Here is a 20,166-nt window from a genome sequence, read left to right on the forward strand (position 1 = left end):
ACTTTCCTAGCAGAAGTGTATGAAAACCAAGCTTTAGTTTACAAACAAGATAGTAATTGTGAGGGCTGAAATGGGATTTTGTAATTTAATGCAAGTATAGATTACGAATTTTGAGTTGGCTGTTTGAAAATGTTAAGATGCTTCCTTCTGATGTGTTGGGATTGTCACCTGCAGATGAGGTTACTGGTTCCTGTTTATTGGACTGGTACTTGCGCAAAAGCGTTACGGAAGCAAGAACAGCTGCGAGGAGTTGGTATAGATGAGCACAGGCGTGTCGGTGTTGGCGCTGGCGGTGCCGCGGGCCGGGCCGGAGCCCAGCGCTGGGAGGACTCGGCTCGCAGCGGATCGGGGGCCTCGGTCCTCAGCCCGTCTTCTCCCGCTGCCTCCGCCCAGGCCCGGCCGCGGCCGGCGGGGCCGGAAGCGAGGGGGCGGCCCCGGCAGAGCGGGGAGCGCCGCCGGGCTGCCCCTGCCGGCGTCGGGAGCCGCCCCGCCGGTGCCCGGGAGCCGCTCCCGTCGCTCCCCGCCGCCCCCCGCCATGAGCGGTGGGGCCAGCCCGCTGAGCCCGCCGCCCGCGGAGGGCTCGTCCCCGCCCAGCCCCTCGGGGGGCTCGCCGCCCTCCCTCGCGTCCCGCTGCAGCTCCCCGGGCCGGGAGGAGGAGGCGGAGCAGCGGGCGGCGGGCTCCCGGAGCTCGCCGGGCCACAGGTAACCCCTGCGGCAGGGACCGGGCTCCAGCGGGGCTCACTTGCTTCCCTCCGCTGGAGACAGAAGATTGTTTTACATACATATAGGCTTCTTTGCCGAGACCAACGCTTTAAGCCGTTGTTTGTTTGTTTGTTTTGGTTTTTTTTTAGTGTCTTGGATGTCTTCTCCATGGCCACCTGAGTATTTTTGTGGGCTCATAAATTGTCCATAAGCAGTGTTAAACTGAGCCGATAAAGCTACAGTCTCTCCTGCCTCAGTTTAAAAGTGCTTGCAGACTAAAGGGTTGTTTTGCATGGTGTTAATGTACCTGGGTCCAGAGTCAGTTTTGCATGTAAGCATCACACAGCTCCTGCTCCAGTGGCTTAATCTTACTCCATTTAAATTATATGCAAACATAAAATACGTTTTTTTTTTTTTACTTGGGATCTCACCGGCTTGACAAGAGAATAATAATTATTCTTCCCTTTAAAACAGAAGGAGGAAGAGCAGGGAGAGCCTATCCTGTTCTGGAATTCAGGATAGAAACTTGACAGACTTGGGCATTAACTGGTGGTGAATGTAACTAGCAAGGCTGAACTGAGCTAAAAGCACCGGTGAAGTAAAGGAAGGACAGCAGAGCTTCATGGGGTGCAGGTTTCCAGCATGGTCCTTAAATTTCCATGGGGAGCAGTGAAGGAATGTGGACCACACTGAACTTTACCTAAACGTATTTCTTCCAAAAGTTGCCTAAAGTCCAGGGAGTGTTCAAGTGTAATCAGAACCTTCAGAGTGAAGAGATCGGCCAGTTTATGGTTCCTTCTCTTTCAGTTCCTATTTCCCAATGAGCAATTTTGTTCATGCCCCTTGGAGTTCTGTGGCAGTTTGTTCAAGCTTCAACAGGTTTTGCAGCTTCAGAGGCTGTTTGAAACAGCTCCCAACTCTGGGGCCTGTTGCTGCAGTGTTCTCTGGCAGCAGTGAGGTGCAGCTGAAGACAGCCTCTTTTAGGGCCCAAGCTGGCAGTCCTGTTAAAATACACGCTGTGCTGCTGGGTAACACTGCTGCTGTGTTGCACTAAGCGCCTACCTTGTGTTCATATAGCAGCTTCTGTGTATCGCTGCCAAGGTCTCAGAAGTTGGCATGGTTGGTGTGCCAGGAGAGTGTGACTGCTGGCTGCAGTGGACACCAAGGAAGACTGGGTTCTGGTGCAATAGGAGAGCTGTACACACAGTATTGAAGAAGTGTTTCTTCCAAGAGGTCTTAATACTGAGCTTGTGTTTTCCTCTGTTTAAGCTTCATTTTGTGTTATTTCTTACTCATCTACAGTAAGTTTTTAACCTATTACTGTGAATAACTTATTTTGATAAGTTGACAGCTTGAATTTCATAAGTCCTGATAATACATAATAAATATTATTTTTCCGAATTTATTCACTCCCCTAGTACTTTTTCTAGGTTGGTTTAATTTGTCAGTCATGTTCCACAAGGTGCCATAATGCAAATCACACAAAGCAAAAGAATGTATTGAAAAAGTATCCCTGCCCAAAATGTCAAGTCTGTACAAAGTTATGGGTTTTTTTCCTCAATGTGAATGTATAATACTTTTATCCTTTAATGAACTTTCAGAGACTTATTTTCTTACAAAATGTGTTATTAGGTATTCTTAAGTGGCATCTGTTATGGTATGTATGTGTTTAAAAGCTGTCTCTGTTAAATTTTTGGTCTTTATTAATGCTTCAGCATAAAAGCCCTGGAGTGCAGCAGAATGTGTGGGGTTGTGCTGGACTGGTGAGTCTTTGGTCTCTGCTGCTTCTGTCCTTGCAGTGTCTGGGTGTCAGGGTGTCCCTGTCAGTTCTGTTATTCTGCATTTCACACCGTAAAAGTGGGATTGTGTGGGAAAATAAACTTGCTCCAGGTAGGTTGTAGTGTGAATCAGTTACCCTGACCTGACCAGGAAAGTCCTGTTAGCACAAACACGCATGGGTAAAACAATAGGGAAGAGTAGGACAAAACTCTGTAAAACTGAGATTGTTCCCAAATGCTTTCTAGCACAGAAATGTGCTCTAAAGATGACTGGGATAGAAAATATTGTGCAGTTGAGTATTGGAGTACTGCTGTGTCCTGTGAATATGTTGTAATTTTGTATTGATAAAATCCAGGTATCTTATATTTAAAAAATTGATGTCTGGAGCATTAGCATAATATTCTTGTTGGATGCTTCATCTGTAGCTTAGATTCAGCAAACAGAATTCCTCACTGTAGTGGGGTATGTGTGTAGGTAGGTGTTTCCAGAGCCTGTACATCTATATGAAATAGTAAAGTCAAGTCTGGTTTCATTGCTTTGTTCTCAAGACAAAATTCTGTGGCAGTTAGTTTTAAATAAATCTCTTGGCCTGTTTTCAAATTTTGCTGAGTTGGACCCTAATATATGGTGTTATTTATGAAATACTACATATATTGAATATTATAAAAGATATTTCTGACCTGGGGCTAGGATTGCAGCATTATTCGTGAGTAAAGAAGTTACGAGTGACTTATGTAAGATCTCCTATTAAATGTCTAATAGAACCTACCATCAAGTATTGTATGCTGGCTATATTTCTTAAGCACATTTCCTGTGAAAGTGTTTTAAGATGGAAAACTTCCTGGATTGAACGGATGGATTTGTAATGAATGGATTCTTAATGCTGAGCTTGCTTGATACCATGAATCCACCTGTACAAGACTTGAACAAAGAAAATAACATTCTCACTTTTGCTTTGCTTTTCCTAAAGACCACTTGGTACATGGAGCTTCCTGTGACTGAGGACAGGATGTTAATGTTAAACCTCTGATTTTTCTTGGCTTCCATATGTGAGGAGGAGAGGGACACTTTGATGTTATGTGTATTCTTCTTGTTTAGTTTCTAGAAGGTAGTGTTTGAATCTGTTCCACAGTTCAAAATCACTAACAAGCTAGAATTTAGTAAGGAAAATGTAGAATGTAAGGGGGATGGTCAGAGGTGCACTGTAAATGCCATTTATCCTTTAGAAGGATTACTAAACAAGTAGACAAATTGTGTCATTTGTTGTCACATTATGCCATAAAAGTACTTTTTTAAGACAGTAACACTAACTTTTAGATGAACACATGAACTTGAATACATTATAGATTATACTCTCTTCTGTTTCTTGTTTTTAATTCAGGAGGGGTGAACACTCTGAAACAGCAGCGGGGAGAAAATTGTCACCTTTGAAAGATAACCTTTCACCATGGGAAGAGTGGTTTATTGGCAAAGAGAAGGAGCTGCGTGCCCGCTTACAGGCTAGAGCTGCAGAGGTGATTACATCCAGCTGTTTTGATTCTGAGTCTAACAGGAGATAGCAGACACAGGATTTAGTTTTCCTTGGTTGTACAAACATGAGTAGTTGTTTTTTCCTTTTTTGTCTCTTAGGCCTCCATAGTGTTTGTGCTTGTCAGTGCTGGCATGATTCATGTTATGTGCTTTTTCCTTTGCTGAGTGCTACACTTCATTGAACTGGTGCTGTATAATATTTTGTTTATCCAACTGTCAGGTAATGGTTCGATGTTGGAAGATTGAAGCATTTATATAATTAATGCCTTGATTTTTGTCATGGGAATGTAGGCAGGCATGTAGGTTGTAGAAGAAAATGAGGTGTGTGCTGATTGTAAGTATGCCAAGCTACTTGGTTAGTTTTGAGGCACAGTATTGTTGCCTACTTGGCATGTAATTTTACAACTGTTTGGTGTCCTTTCCCTGGAAAGGGATCCCTGTTACAGCACTTTTTTTCTTCATTCTGTCTTTTTCCCCATTAGAGTTGAACAGTTTTTGAGAACCAGGGCTGGGACACAATTAAGTGAGAGCACCCTATCTTTTCTTGATCACTCTGTTTGTAGTGGCAGTTGGTTAAATTATACCATTGTTGAAGATCAAATGGGAAGTATTGTCTGGTGATTAGAACAATCACACCAAAATTAGATAACTTCTCACTTTAGTTACTCATTAACTATTTGACCTTGAATGTTTTCCTTGCCTTTCCGTGTATCTGTAAAGTATAGCATGCAGGTGTTTTATGTGAGCTACCTCATACTCTGTATTAAACACGTACCACTGGAAGGTTCAGGAACAGAATTTTACAGGTCAGCAGTACACCAAAGTAGTTTGTTAAACTTGAGGAATAGGCTTCGATTTGTTAATCCGCATCCACCAAATTTTTCATGCCTTTCCATTTATATTCTGGATTTGTAATGTAAATGTAAGCTAGCAGTTGTCTCTCAACTAAATATTAAGAACAAGCATTACTTAAAGCCATGTAGAACTAGACAGATAGTTTGTAAGATTTTGAAAACATTAGATATTAAATGCAACAAGTCAGTGTAAAAAGCTTATATTTGGGGGAAAAATATAATGAACATTTTTGGAAGATGCCAGAAGAGAATAAAAAATGTGATATTTATACAAAAAATTATTGCTCTCTTTGCATAATAAAGGTATTTTAAACTGGTATTCCAAGAAACAACAGTGAAATTCCAGATCTTTTGCTGACATTAGTACCAAGTCTTCCCTGAATGTCAAGAAGGTGGATAAACATTTGAAGTGGAATTAGGTTGGGTCTTCTAAGGCACTTAGACTTCCATTAGCTTTTACAGAAACCAGGATCCCTGCAATACAGGTGTCTTGCAACTCAAAAGAGATGTCATTTGCTGTGACTTTGCCTCAATACAGCAACAACTATTTTCAAACTGTCACTGTATTGTGGGTGTTTGAGTTTTCTGTAAGCTTCTACTGATGTCCTAAGAAAAGGGGGTTGTCGCTGAAACTGACTGCAGCGTAGGGCCCATAAAATCAGTTTCATGGAAATAATTACATCTGTCGGTGTTTGAAGGTATGACTTTTAAGTGAAAATTAGCACTTTTTGTTAGTGCTACTGTTGGAGAAGCTAGGCATCTCAAATTGTCTCCTTAGTTACATTTTTTCTTTATTAAGTTCACTGGAGAGATAGAAATGTTTGCATGTATACTGTATGTCATGTAAATATACTTCGAAATTTCTTCTCTCATCTTCAAATGAAAACTCCTGTTTCAAAATTTGCTAGAATCTGCAATAATTTTGGCTTTATTAAGCCTTGGATTAAGCCCTAAAGTTCAAGTAGTTCTGGTACTAAAAATCACAGGTGAATAATATTTCACTTAGCTTTTGATACCTTCCACAGAGCAGAGCAGTACACAGTGTAAATTTTAAATATTGTAGGAAAGTACTGCTGCAAATTAAGAGTCTGCTGACTAAAAAGGCATTTCAATAAACTGAGGAATGATTTGATGCATTTAATTGCTTCCAAAGCCTAATTAAAAGATGGATTTCCAGTTAATATCCTAAAAATTATACATGTTTCACTGTTTGTATTTCATAGTATTTCTATGTTGACTGCAATTTTTCTTCTCCAAAATCTTAATGAAGGAAAAAATACCCAAATCTAATGCTTACATTGTTTTAACTGCAGTACTACTGCCAGTATTGCTGTAAATGGTCACCACAGATTTGAAATGCATACTTTTTCTGTAATTAGGAAATGAATAAACAGCTTGAGGAAATGAAGCAAAATCAAGAATGTGAAAGAAGAAGAAGGATAGCTGAAGAGAAACACAAGGAATGGGTCCAAAAAAAGAGAGAAGAGGTAAATACTGCTTTGGCTGGAAATATTCTAGTACATGCCATGCTTGAGTAAGCCTGTGTAAAATTTACTCAGTCTGTTTGGACATCCATGTTTTCAGTTTTTTTTTTCCCGTAAGGTACAAAGTTTTTTTTTTCCCGTAAGGTACAAAGGGTTTTGTTTTCTGAGTATTCAGAGAACTGACAATTGGTGTACATCCTGTGCAGTAGCCTTCTGCTGATGATAGCTGGGGTTCCCAGACTTCCCAGCTTCAGTGCCCAAACATTTTTGGTTAAGTGTACCTCTTGACTGTGTGCGATGTTTTGTATACCAGGGGGAGTCAGAAGAGGGATGTAGTTTAAATCAGGCAAGGAGTATTTACCACAGGATATGGTTTAGGAGGGATAATTGAGGTATGGGGCCAAATTGAGGGAATTCTCAGTACACCACAGTTAGTAATTGGGAATTCCTTCAGTCAGTAATTAATTTCTGGGTGGGATCAAAAGTTTTTTAAGTTCTCTTGAGGGAGTGTCTGGGTCCAGGGTCAGAAACAGACAGAATGATGATCCCAGTGGGGCTGTGTGACAGCTGTATCACACCAGGTGAGCACACAGATGCTCTGGGTGGCAGCAATGGGAACCCTTGGGACACCAGGGTGTGTCCAGCCCTGGCAGTTCATGTGTTAATACTTCTGTGGCCTGCAGCAATACCAGCTGTTCGCTATATTTACTTTGTTTCTGAGCAAAAACAGATGAAAATTCACTAAAAATAGCACAACAGCACTAGCTGGGTTGGATGGGCAGACCTCATACATTTGTTTTCATGGTTTTAGAACTCCTTCAGATTCAGCCTAGAACCACTAAAGTAACATATATTTGGATCTAACCTAATTAATTTTAGTCTTAATGCTGGTTGGATAATTGGCAGAAACCCATTTCAGAACCTATCCTGCTCTATTAATTTCTTATGATTTATATTGCTAATTAAAGTACACAGGAAAAAGTAGATTTATTATTCAGCACATACAATTCAATTTTCCTCTTCCAAAATGATGTTTAAATGGGAATTAAATTCTGGGTGTCTGTAGCTATTCATTAGTTCATTCACTACTCCTTCAACACTTGAAGGAATTGGTCTGCCTCTTAAAATAGTTCCAGTTCAGAACCAGAAGTTTTCCTTCTGTCTCTTCCTTACTACCCCTACCACCCCCTTCAACTCCATAAATTTCTACTTATTTGCATTTTCCTTGGAACTTTGTGGATTTACTGATTAGCAACTTATATTCTGTTGTCAGTGGGATTGGGAGGTCTTTTTTATGGTAATCACAGCAGCCCAGAGGACAGGAGAAAAAGAATGCTTGTGTCTGGACTTTATCAAACTATGTTTTGGAAGCATAGCATCATCCTTAGGCCAAGTATTTAGAAAAGTAAGCTGATTTTCATTTAAATCACGTGATTCATTGACTAGTCTTTCATATAAACCACACTCAAATCAAGGATAAACTGAATTTAAAAATTTAAAAGCTTAGCTGTCCATAGGATATTAACATTTGTGCTGTGTAGCCTGTCCCACTTCAAGTTTCTGTAAGCTTATTTGTGGATCTGGACGCAGGCTGAAGGATAAATATGTCAGTTCCATGACTAAGATGTTTAAAGGTGCATCAAGATTTCAACTGTAGTTGAGGTAAGAGTCATGAGCACTGACAGTTGACATCATTTTCTTGGGGAGCGTGTGTATATATAAGTGTTTTCCAATATAAGTATTGGAAGACACTTCATTTTCTCATAGTACTATCAAAAGATGCTTCTTGAGGCAAAACTTGCAGTATGTGTCTCTGAAATTTGTATTAAACACTCACCTTTTTCAAACTCAGTTATTAGTTCTGAGCCCTGTGTGCAGAGAGTAGAAAATGCTTTATTTGGAGGAGTCAGTACTTTCAGGGATCTTATCTCTGTAGTCTCCACAAGTCTGTGCCCTTTCCCATTGGTCAGTACTGTAGGGATAAAGAAAGGAAGGCACACTTGAGTGCACATGAAAACTCTTGAGCATCCTGCACCAGGAGACACTGCTGAAACAGTCTTTGTGCTGTGAATGTGAGAGGTATTTATGTCAGAATTAAAATGTTTGCATATGCATAAAAGAATTCTGGTTTTCTATATGTCAAGCCAGTATTTTTGCATGGCAGTTTTAGTTGTGATGCTCTCTAACTGTTAAATATAGTCCTTTAGGGTGAGGTTAGGAAGCAAAGCTTGAACACTGTTTTTGTTCACTATTGGTTTTTTTAATTATTTAATATAGATTAAAAATTATATGCTGTTACAGTTTTCTTATGTTTCTAATCATTTTACAGAAACTATTTTTGAAAGTAAAGGAATCTTAACTAGTATTCTTCTATGTAAATAGCTTTTGTGGTTCTTAGAGGTTGTAAATTAACTAGAAGTAATATTTTGAAATATGAGCCATCAAAGGACATTCTAAGCTATGAAATAGTTTATACAAATACTTGTTCATGGCAAAAATTTCAGCTCACTAGCAATTAAAAGCTTAATAAAACCAGTTTTTAGGCACTATCTTGGACCTAATAATGCCTTTACAATTTTCAGTAAGATACTGGATCCCTCCTGGACAAAAATAGTCTTACTTTCTCTGCCTCTTAAAGTTGAGCCATTTCTTGGCAAACAGTAAATTGTCTGTTTACTTTTCAACAAGTATCAATTGAAATATTTTAACTCTAAAATAATACTAAGCATGCTTTTGATTCCAGAAGGAAAATGAACATAACATGATTTTTTTTTTTTTAATGTAACTAAAATGTTTATTTCTGAGTTACTGTTAGATTTATTGATAAAAATGAAGCGACTATGGTTATAAATGCTGAACAAGTAAGCTTGGTGTTCAGTTCCTATTTTATGTGAAATCTCTTTTATTCGTATCATCAGCTGTGGGATTAAACACTTTAGTAAGGTGCCTGTAATTGTGGAATTACTGATTAGATCAAAGTACTGGATTCAAATCAGAGTATGAGAAATGCATTGTGAATGCATAAACTGTGAAGAGTCTGTAAACTGCCATGACAGTTTAATTCCTTAACATCGTCATCACAGTCAGAACCACTTCTAAATTTTTGCCGAATAAAATATTAGGATTAAAGGTCAGGTCTGATGACAACAGCTTTATGATTGCATATTAAAAAAATCAACTCTGATGCAGTGCACTCTACCTTCTACAATCTAATAAGGTATCTTTAAATCATTTAATCCACCTTTACTGACTGCAAAGCTGCTTCATTTTTACAATGTCAGTAGAGCATGAACTTAGAAATATCTAGAGTGTCCAATTTATACATATACATGTGTGTACATATAAATATCTATATTATTACTATTGTGGGTTAGCCCCAGGAGGCAGCTGAGGTCCCCCTTGCTCCCCCCAGCTTTTCTTGCTGAGCAGGATGATCTAGGATTTCCCTTGGGTTGGTCAGTGTCAGTTCTGGCTGTGCCCCCTCCCAGCTCCTCGTGCACCCCCAGACTGCCCTGGTGAGATGGGGTGGGAAGCAGAAAAGATCTTGAAGCTTTATAAGCACTGCTTGGTGATAACTTGTGTTATCAGCAAACTCTGTTTTGTTCACAAATCCAAACATAGCTCAATAGGAGCTGCTATGAAGCAAATTAACTCCATCCAAACCAAAGCCAACTACATGTATTATGCATATGTTTGCAACAGTGACAGAAATCCCCGAAGAGGAATACTTGAATTCCAAAATAATTGTCATTCTGAAACTCATTTTGTTAACATCCCTGTATTTAGTCTTTGCATGTAATTCTTTATGCTGTAATAATGTGATGCATAGCAAAGTTGTAAGAGCACAAGTAGTGAAGTTACAGTTTTCCATTGGAAAAACCAATTATTCTAATAGCCATCTAAAATTGACTGTAGAATTTCTAATACTTTCTGCTTTGTTGAATACAGAATAAGATAACACTTTTTTTCCCTTAGAAGTAAATATTACCAAGCAGGCATTAAAAACAGTATTTGGATGCTCAACAGTTCTTATGGTTCTTTTCAGTAAGTCCCCTTTACTTACTGAAAAATAGAATTTTTAATGAGAACTAGGTGCAGGATGGAAAAAGTTCTGTTTGAATGCTTTTTCATTGAAAATTTTGTTTGTAGCATTTATTATGCTGTTGGGTGATAAGTCTTTATGAGAAGCAAAAAGCATTAAGGAGCATATGAAAGCCTAGAACCAGCACAGTGTGCAGTAATGAATGACAGGGTTCTTGGAGCAGACTTCCTTTTTTGGTGTGCTGGTTCCTACAGAAGAGACACCTAGGTGCCAACTCTTACACCAAAGGCTTTTAGTTTAATGTGTATTTTATCTCAGCATGGTTAATACAGAGAACAGATTGTTCCACAGCTTGAGCATGACTTTCAAGTGTGAAAGCTATGCTTGCTTGTGCTCCCTTTCTTTCATCCAATGACTTGTTAATGATTTTATGAGCAATGGTAGCACTCCCACAGAAGGGGTGGAAAATCCTGTCATGCCAGCCTGCAGTTTGGGGATGTGTTAGTTGGAATCTCCTTTGGCAAAAATGTAATTAAATCCACATCTTCCCTGTCTAGGTGAATGTTCTTACAGCTGAGCTGTTGTTGAGTCAAGCACTGGTTGCTAATGTAGAGCCTGATGTCCTGTAGTTTTTGCTGACAGTTTAGACTTGAAAGAGATGCTAAGATGTCCACTTGTTTAAGACTGAGTCCTTTCAAGAAGTGTATTTGTGGGGGAAACTTCTGGTATAAATGCTTTCCAGTCATGAGAACTAACTGCATTTAAGAATTAAAATTTTCTGTTTACATACTTAAGTTGTTCTTTACATATCTAATTTTTTTTGTGTGTGAGTCTGGGCTTAATTTCTTAAGGATATTTTTTTCCATATTGTGGGTCTTTTACTCTCTGGACCTGAAAAGTCTTTACACATGTCATGGTTTGACACTGGCACATGCCAGCGCCACCATAAAAATGCAGCCTCTCAATTGAATGCTGTTGAAATGCGATCAAGAACAGAGCAAAGCAGGCCCAAGCTTAATAACAAGGGAAAAAACTTTATTAAGCTACTACTACTACACTACTATAAAAGAAAAAAAGGAAGAAAAAACACACACAAAATTCAAAATTAAAACCTTTCAAATCATTCCTCTTCCCACCATCCAACTCCAACAAACCACAGTGGGACACATTTGGACCCTTAATCAAGTATTCACCCTTCAATATAATCAATACTAAGTCCATCAGGCGAGAGAGGAGTCTCCCTTGCACCACAGATCCCCAGGAAACACAGCTGCCACATCCTGTGCTTCCATGTCACACATGGCACTGCCCGGAGAAAATCTGCCAGTGTAACACTCTCCTTTCCATGCACAGTGCTCTCACCACCAATGCATGGACGGACAGACTGCTCTTAGGATTTCTCTTCCAAAGATGCCCTGCCAAGAGGGAAAAAACAACAGTTCAGTTTTTTCATTTTTGGGACCGCAGTACCCCCCATATTCCCCTGAGGCCGAGGGTCCCAGAACAGAGATCTTTCTCTTCTTCTTCTCTGAAGACGGGGGGCACCACCACCAACCTTTCTAACTTTTTCTCTGTTCACTCCACTTCTGTCTTTTCCCAGCTGAAGCAGGTCTCTTTGGCTCACCAGCATCCTCCTAAAATACAGTCTCTCTTGGAGGAGAAAATCGGTTCAGTCTGTGGCCAACAAGAAAAAGTCCAGCCAAAATCCACCCCATCATCTCCTCCCACCTAGAGTTTCTCCTTCTAACATCCCAGGTCCCAGGCTGTCTCTCTTCCTCTCTGTCAGACTGAGGAGGAGTGAGATTTCACAAAGCTTTCATTTCTCAGGAAGGGTTAAAGTCTGGACTCCCTGGCTGGCTCTGCCGGATCCTCCGGCTCCCACGGGCGGCTGGGCACCTTGCGACCCCCGGCACCCCCCGCTCCTCTCCTTCCCTGCGGCGTACTGCTGACAAGCCGCTGCTGTCTCTCTCTCTCTCGACTCTGGGGGGGAACGGAGACATCCCAGATTTTCTCCACCCTTCCATCTGCAGGGAGTTCCAGCCCCCTCCACCCTTGGGCCTACCTCAGTCAGGCCTTCCCCTCCCCACCCAGCCACGGGCGGGCAGGGGAGAGGCTGCACTGCGCCCTGACCGGAGCCAAAGAGAGCGAGTTCTCCTGGGAATTCTGCTTTTAACCCCTCTGTGCTCTCAGAGACGTGTCCACCTTCAGCTGGTCACCCCAAGTGTCAGCATCCAAACCTTACCCCTGACTGGATACTGACCTCTTCCTTCTGAGAAAATGATTTTTCCTGTGTCAAACCACGATAACACAAAATGTTTCTGTGATGTCACGCATGACCAATGCCATTGTTATAATTTTAGGTTGTAGCTAAATCCTAATTACCTTTAGATTTCTGTAAGTACAATGAGCTAATTCCTCATGGTGAGTGTTAGAATGAGTTCCAGAGTTTTGGAAGAGGAGTTTAGTGTGAAAGGTGAATGTGTGCTCATATATTTCAACAGCATTTGTGGAGTCCACATTCTTTTGAAGATCCCAAGAGTGTTCCAGGAACTAAGTACACTAAAACTTCATGTTTGTCACACATGTTGAGTCCCCACATGAAATGAACACAGTCTGGGAGAAAGATCCAGTAATTCTGCAGTCCCAGACTGCAGTGGGATCTGCACTGACTGTGTGAGCAGTAAATTGATATAAACCCACTTGTCAAGAGCCATCTGCAGCTCAGGCTGTTGTTGACCTCCCTTCTAGCCTCTTACTGTTTTCACATGGAAATTCTAGAGAGAGATTCAAAAGTATTCATGTGGGCTTTGTCTGGTCACTGAGTTGTGTTACAGGGCAAAGTTGAAAAGAGAATTAGTTTGTTTGAATGACCCAGATTTCCAAGACTGCTAGACGTGGTTGATGTCCACAATTATTATGAGGATAAACAAGTAAATTAGGTGTTCTGATGTTGGCAATGTGGGCTTTTCTTATATTTTGCTATCAGTCAGTATTAACTGCTGCTAGAATATGCTAGCTGTCAGCAAACAGCCATGAAGTAGAACACTTATCTGTGAAAAGAAAAATGTTGTCGTATTCTGCAGACCATAAGATGGAAGGGATTGCTTTGAGAAGTATCTTAAAAATTTCAACCACATCATTAGTTTCTGGAAATGTCTACCCAGTGACAGTCTATAGAGAAAATGCAGAACAGAAAACACCACTGCACTTTACACATTCCAGCCTCTCATTTAATTGTTGATGTGAAAATTCAGAAATTCATATTCTAGTAGTTTTCTTCTAGTTGGATATAGTGCCTCTGTTTCAAAAGCAATTAGGTTTTGGTTTTTTCCCTGTGTGGAAAATTATTTACGATTTCTACCTTCTGCCAGGAAGGAAGTGGCATGCTTCTTCAAATTTTAAAATGCTTTGACCACTCAGCACATCCATGTAGGTGTGATTTTTCTTGAGAAGTTAGTAGTTAGCACTGACCCAGTAAGAAACATGCTGTGGGCAGAGTCGCAGGTGATTTGTGTGGGGTGGGGGATTTCCAGGGGCTCATCTAAGCCAGGCTTCATTGGGTTCTGAGACGTGATAGAATCACAGCACAGAGCACTGAACCTTCAGGGTAGATTTGTATCCTTTCTCCGTAATCACATGCTTGGCCTGGGTGGCAGGAGAACAAGCCTTTCTTGCAATGAGTAATTGGATGTTTTGCAATCAGTACCTTAATTTAGGTAATGCCCACAGCTATATGGTAGTGTACGTAAATTTACTGGAGGTTTAGTGAATAGATTGTGACTGTTTTGAGCACAAGATCAAAGAGATTTTTTTAAACCCAATCTAAACAACACCAAGCATAAAAAAATAATTTCTTCCCTGACATACACATGGAAGGAAAGTAAGAGAAGGGGTGAATAATATGTACATTAATATATACATTCATAGCATTTTTGCTGGACTTTTTAAATGAGGATGGGAAAAAAGCTGGGACAGTCAGGGTGACAGAAGCTTGACATGGAACAGGTTACTAAAGCAGCTGGGATTGTGTTGTCCACATGAAGCAAAATCTGTTCTGATTGTGAGAGGAAGAAGAAGCATTTCTGATTTGTCTGCAGAAAAATTTCTAGGCAGTGTAAAGTCTGCAATTCTGCAGGGAGTCACCCTGTCTTAGGGATGTCTCACTGGAGGTAAAACTTAGCAATAGTTATGGCTTTCATGGTAGTGTGTATGGCATGTTATTGTTTACATGGGACCTAATTTAACTTTGAGTCAGCCTAGATGGTAGCTAAACTCATCTAAGTATTGTGATTTCAAACACCTAAGTTAAGAAGCCTCCCTGCCTTTCTTTTATAGTATTTAGAAAAAATTTTAGTCTACTTTCTGCTTATAATGGTTTTCCATTATATAACCATACCCCTAGGTATGGAAGTAGCTCTTCTTTTCCAGATTTCTCCTATATTCATTTTTATGTCTTTTCTACAATAAGACCCTTAGCTAAAGACTACTTTTGGATGATCCTTAGTTTTGTAACTTATTTTGTGTGTATCACAGGTGAGTCAGCAGACAACAAAATGTGCAAAATCTTCCATAGTTTAACTCACTGATTTCACAGATACCTCTCATTTACATTAATGCTTTTTATGTGTCCCAGACAACCATTGTCTCAGAACCGGTGTTGTTGGTGCATTTGGGGGCTCTTTAGTGATGAAGAGACAGAGAAACAGCTCTGAATAAAAGAGGTTGAGATGAATTGTAGATGAAGAGGAGGGAAAGCTTAGACAATTGGTTATTTGTTTTTTTTTTTCAGGAAGGTAATGTTTGAATAATTTGCCAAAAATACATTCATTTATTTTCAACATTTTAAAATGCAGAAACTTTTATTTCATGTTAAGAAAGATCTTATTTCCATGCTTCATTAGCATAAAACCACTTCAGAATATCAGTTTTTTTAGTTCCCAGAATGAGATGTATTTTTTTATTAGTCTTGGTTGTACAGGCCTCACTGTTGTGAAATCATTTTAATAAGACCAATTGTTTTACAGTTCTGTGAACTTTTACATTCCAGAATATGCACTGAAGTTGGAGTGTATTCATATTTGACCATTTTCCCTACACTACAAAACAGATTGAGCTGATATTTGCTAGCATGTATTAAAAGTAAAATGGAAAAAAAAAAACCTACCAAACAACAAAAAATCAAGGAGAAAATAGAACTAAAAAGCTACTTGGAATTGTTTTGTGAAGTTGTGTCCACAAAGAAGTCTTTGTTGTCAAATAAGAATATTTGCCAAGAGTGTGCCAGAGTAGTACTACTGAAAGTATCGTGATTTTAGTTGGAGCAGCAACCCCCTTGGAGATCATGGTAGATAAAGCTAATAAAGCCTAGCCTGTAACAGAGGTGGGTGGGGTGAAATCCCACAGTGCCTAGAACAGCTGTTGATGTTGAAACTGCAGTAATGCTCCTGGTGCTGGCAAACAGAAGAGGACACAGTACCTCCAGTGGTTCTGTAAGCTGCCCTCTTTCCTGGCAGAAATCAGGTCAGTGTGCTCCAGACCAATAAAAGCTGAAGTTTTCATTCTCTTCATGCTGCTTTATTGGATTGCTGGTGGTTTTGGTGTGGGGGGACAAGCACTGGGCCAGCAGGTTTAGGCCATGCTGTTCAGACCAGACTGAGGGAATTGTGGTTGGTCCCCTGCTGCAGTATCATGGCTTCTTCTTCATTAGGCATAAGTGAAGTTTCCATAAGTGCAGTAAACCTAGGAAAAAGGTGGGAGAGGGGAGAGCTCTAGATTTCTGCTGTTTTGTTCTTTTAATGGGCAAAATGGTAATCTATAATGGTGCAATGGGAATATATTTCTGGTTTTCTTGAGTTTTTCCTATGTTTCATTTATTTATTCATTATAGTGTGCAGCTGCAGTTCTAGGCATTTATATTCATACTGCCAACTGTAATAATTCTGAGTCAGTATGAGTTTCTGCTAAGTTACCCATCTCCTTTGTTCAAGGGGAGTGCGCAGGGAGTTGTATAAGTAAATGATTTCTTAAAAGAAAAGCAACATAATTTTTCAGCAGCTCTTTTCTATTAAGAGGAACTGGTCTTTAGTCTTGTGCCTCTCTTCCAAGTCATGTGCACAGCTTGTCTGGTAGATTTTTGCTTCTGCACATGTATGCAGTTGCTTCAGAGCTAAGTGAGTTAAACAGAAATAGAATCAAATCAGAAAAATTCCAGACACTTCATAAGGGTTACAAGGAACACAAATGAGAGCTATTGCCACTCTTCAGATGAAAATACCTCCCTCTCCAGATCAAGCAAAGGCCAGTGGATATGTGTTTGCTTAGAGAAAGATCCTCAGAACATTGTTGTTGGATGCAAATACACTGAAAAGATGTGCAAGTGAATGACACCTCTGGTGTATTCTGTCTTCCGAATCATTAAGGCAGCAATTTCACTTCACTCAGGTTACATTTTGCCTTCCCTGCCTAGAATGTGTTTTTTCATTCTCCCTTTCATAATTGGAATAGGAGAAATGTGTGGATTGATTATTGAAGTAGTCCCTATGTAAATAAACTAAAAAGTATAACATACTTAATAGAATACCACAAAATATGAACTGTGTTTTTAGTTGAACTTTTTTTACTGTTTAATTTATGCTTAAGTGTGCTGAACAATCTGCATATCTCAATGACTCTTAGAAGGGGGCAGTTTACCTGACTTGCATTTGGAACTGGAGTTTGCTCTAGATTCACTGACAAGTAGTTAACACACCATTGTTGAGAATTGCAACATGTATTTCATTCCCAGAAATACTGAGATGTGTCGGAAGTGTTTGAAAAAAATCTCTGAATAAATATAACAGAGTGGTAAACCAGAGGAGACCTTGAAGTAAATTTTTATCATCTTTTTTGACAGGTTTATGTCTATCATACCTGGAATCTAGCAATGAATAGGTTCTGACTTCAAAGAGCTTACAGTATCACATATTTTTTAATGTTTAGGATAATTTTCTTTGTAATTGTGTAATAAAATTTACAGTATTCCTCAAAAGAATTGCTCATTGAAATATACTAAAAATTTCTATTCTGTTTCTTGGATATGTTTCACATAGGAAAGAAGAGAAAGCAAACGAAAGCTGAGCAAAGAAATGTCAGAAAAAGCCACAAGAGAACTAGAAAAAATGCAGTTAAAAGAAAAGGCTGATGAAAAGTATAAAGAGTGGCTAGAGAAGAAGAGAGCTGAAGAGGCAGAAAAGAAGAAAAAAGAGAAGGTGTTAAATGAACTGATAATTTATTTGTATGGAGTTACTTAATCTGCAATTTATTGCAGATTCAGATTTGATATATTCAAATCTTACATGGACATCAAATGGCAGTGTTGTACATGAAGAAATTTGTTTGAAGAGTTACAGTGTTAGTGCCTTAAAGACACTGTGGTATGGTCAGCAAAGTAAGGTGCATGTTTAATGCAGTTTGGCATTTTTGTTAATTGCCTTTGATTTTTTTTCTCAGGGAAACACTGGAGTAACATGTAGGTTGGGGGTTGGGTTGTTTTTTTCAGTCTTAAACCAAAAAATGCATCTTTTCAATTTTTAGGAAAAGTTGCTTGTATTGGAAGAAATATTAAAATTTTATTCATCAGTCTGGAAATCTGCAAAAAATTATTCACTGTTTTGTGTATATTGTACAGGACTTTGTCTAGGAGTACCTTATTTTTTTTTATTATTATTTTTAGGAAAAAGAAAAAGAACGGGAGGCTGAGCTACAGGAGAAGAGAACAAGATCAGAGAAAGTCTTTAAGGAATGGCTGCAAAATGCTAGAAATAAACCACAACCTCATTTAAATGGTTATGGTTTCCCACATGGGAGGTCTACAGGTTTGTATGTATAGTACACAATTATGTAGTGACTTAAGTTTGAGGATCCTTCCTTTTAGTGTAAAATGAAGGCTGCTTAAGACACTCATCTAATGTCTAATTTTGGCACATAAGAATGATTACTTACACTATGCTATAAGTCAGGGGAACAGATTGACACCTTTTCTGTATTTTTCTTTACCTTTTTTTTATTTGGAGTAAAATTACGTTATTTGAGATAATTATGTGGCGTACCAAAGGATGCTTTTATCTGATTTTTCTTACCAGGTACAGGAATCACTAGAGCACTGGCTTCTGTGAAGCAAATTAGTTGTGTCCTTGTGAAGTTAGTTTTCCTGCTCCAGAAGGTGTGTGTCAGCACACCTGAATTCCCCTTAGAAAAGAGGTGGGGTTTTGAGACACTAGAACAATTAGAAGCTGACAGAAGTGCTGTCTGAAAAAGGAGACAGGGGCATCAACCTGTATGGAGCTAAAATTTCCTTTCTGTTTCACTTTTCACCTGCATTGCACCTTCTTGGCTTCTGTAATCCTGTTCCATTTTTGTCTGAAAATATGTTATTTTTCTGCACAACTAAAATAATTGCTTCTATTTGACTTTGCAAGAGAAATAGTTTTGAGACCAAAATTGTGATCTCTGTATGTTTAAGAGACAGGTATAAGCAGGTGAATAACCTTTACTCTTGGGCTTACGTTTATTTGTAAGTAGTGATATACCTTGCCTTCATGTTTTGGTTGGACCTGCAATACATACTGACAGTTGTAGTCGTTTATTTAAATGATTTTTGAAAAATATTTGTCAAGTCACTTGTGGCATTCAGTATAATGTATTACAAACTTTGAAGTGTATCTGTCATGTGGTTTTGTAAAACAAAGTAGCCAATTTGTAGACATTTACACTTTTTAAGAACACAAAGCAGTGAGCATTCAACCTGCTTATCATTTAAGTAGAGATGAAGACTATGCCAGTTACTGTTTAAAAAACAAAAAGGTGGATTGGTTATCCTTTTGGGTCACTTAAATTATGTGATGGGCCTGTGCTGTCTTTCTCTGAAGACATTGTTGTGTTGTATTTAGTCCAGGTAATTATTATAACTGTTTGCATTGGCAATAACTATTCTTCTTAGTTATGTGTATTTTCTAAATGTTTTAGGGAGTGCTGATAGAAATTTGTATCCAGTTCCAGCATATTGTAACCCCATTCCTTGGAAACCAGTACATGTGCCTCCCCCAGAAGAAGACAGAGTTCTTGCTATGAAGAAGCCACATGCATCTTTACCAGTGGTGATTTCTAAGCCCAGGAGTAACCTGTGCAGAAAGAAGTTATAGTCCAGAAAAAATGTTCTTAAAATCTCGACCAAATTGGACCATAAATGTGAAGTTCTGTGTACTTATATACCCAGTGCAGATTGCTTTGTGCCTTTCTTTTTGTCTTTTTTTCATTTTTGTCAGCAAGTTTTGTATTTACTGCTGGTTGACCAATCAGGCTTTTAATGTTTTTTCTATATTGCATTTTAGTTAAAAAAAAAATAAAAAAGGAAAAGATAAATTGTAATGGGACTATACCTCAATGCCAATAAAATGCACAAGATTGTTTATTCCTTTCCTCTCTTGTTGTTGAAGGAATTGTTGTATATGTAATTATTCTTTTGGGCAACAGTATTAACTAGGTTATTTTAAAGATAAATTTAATTTGTAAAAAGTTGTTTTGTTGTGTTTTAATTTGTAACAAATTTTAAAACAGTTCTTGGCTTAGTGCAGAAGGAATTGGCCTGCCTCAGTTCCAGGGTTATCATGTCACTGGGATTACAGAGCTATAGTGGGATAGCTTACATTGCTGGAGTGCTGCAACAAATGGATGGAGGCTCTTCAGGGAAGCACAGGCTCTTTGCTGACCCTGATATTTACAAACCAGGGAGAGCTGG

At 39.1% G+C, this 20,166-nt stretch overlaps 1 protein-coding gene across 1 annotated transcript; it reads left to right on the top strand.

The window, feature by feature from the left end:
* Positions 1-535: 535 nt before the first annotated feature.
* CCDC34 (coiled-coil domain containing 34) lies at positions 536-19,943 on the top strand. The gene is made up of 6 exons (XM_021539028.3): positions 536-702; positions 3,863-3,995; positions 6,245-6,352; positions 17,480-17,638; positions 18,103-18,244; positions 19,395-19,943. The coding sequence occupies exons 1-6, from the start codon at positions 536-538 to the stop codon at positions 19,568-19,570; spliced, it is 885 nt and encodes a 294-aa protein (XP_021394703.2). The 3' UTR covers positions 19,571-19,943.
* The last annotated feature ends 223 nt before the right edge of the window (positions 19,944-20,166 follow it).

The sequence above is a fragment of the Lonchura striata genome, chromosome 6 (assembly GCF_046129695.1).
Source record: "Lonchura striata isolate bLonStr1 chromosome 6, bLonStr1.mat, whole genome shotgun sequence".
NCBI classification, from domain to species: Eukaryota; Metazoa; Chordata; class Aves; order Passeriformes; family Estrildidae; genus Lonchura; species Lonchura striata.

Coding starts and splice junctions, on each gene's coding strand:
- CCDC34 (XM_021539028.3), top strand. CDS start 536: ATGAGCGGTGGGGCCAGCCCGCTGAGCCCGCCGCCCGCGGAGGGCTCG. Junction 703..3,862: donor CGGAGCTCGCCGGGCCACAG/GTAACCCCTGCG, acceptor TTTTTAATTCAG/GAGGGGTGAACACTCTGAAA. Junction 17,639..18,102: donor AAAAGAAGAAAAAAGAGAAG/GTGTTAAATGAA, acceptor TATTATTTTTAG/GAAAAAGAAAAAGAACGGGA.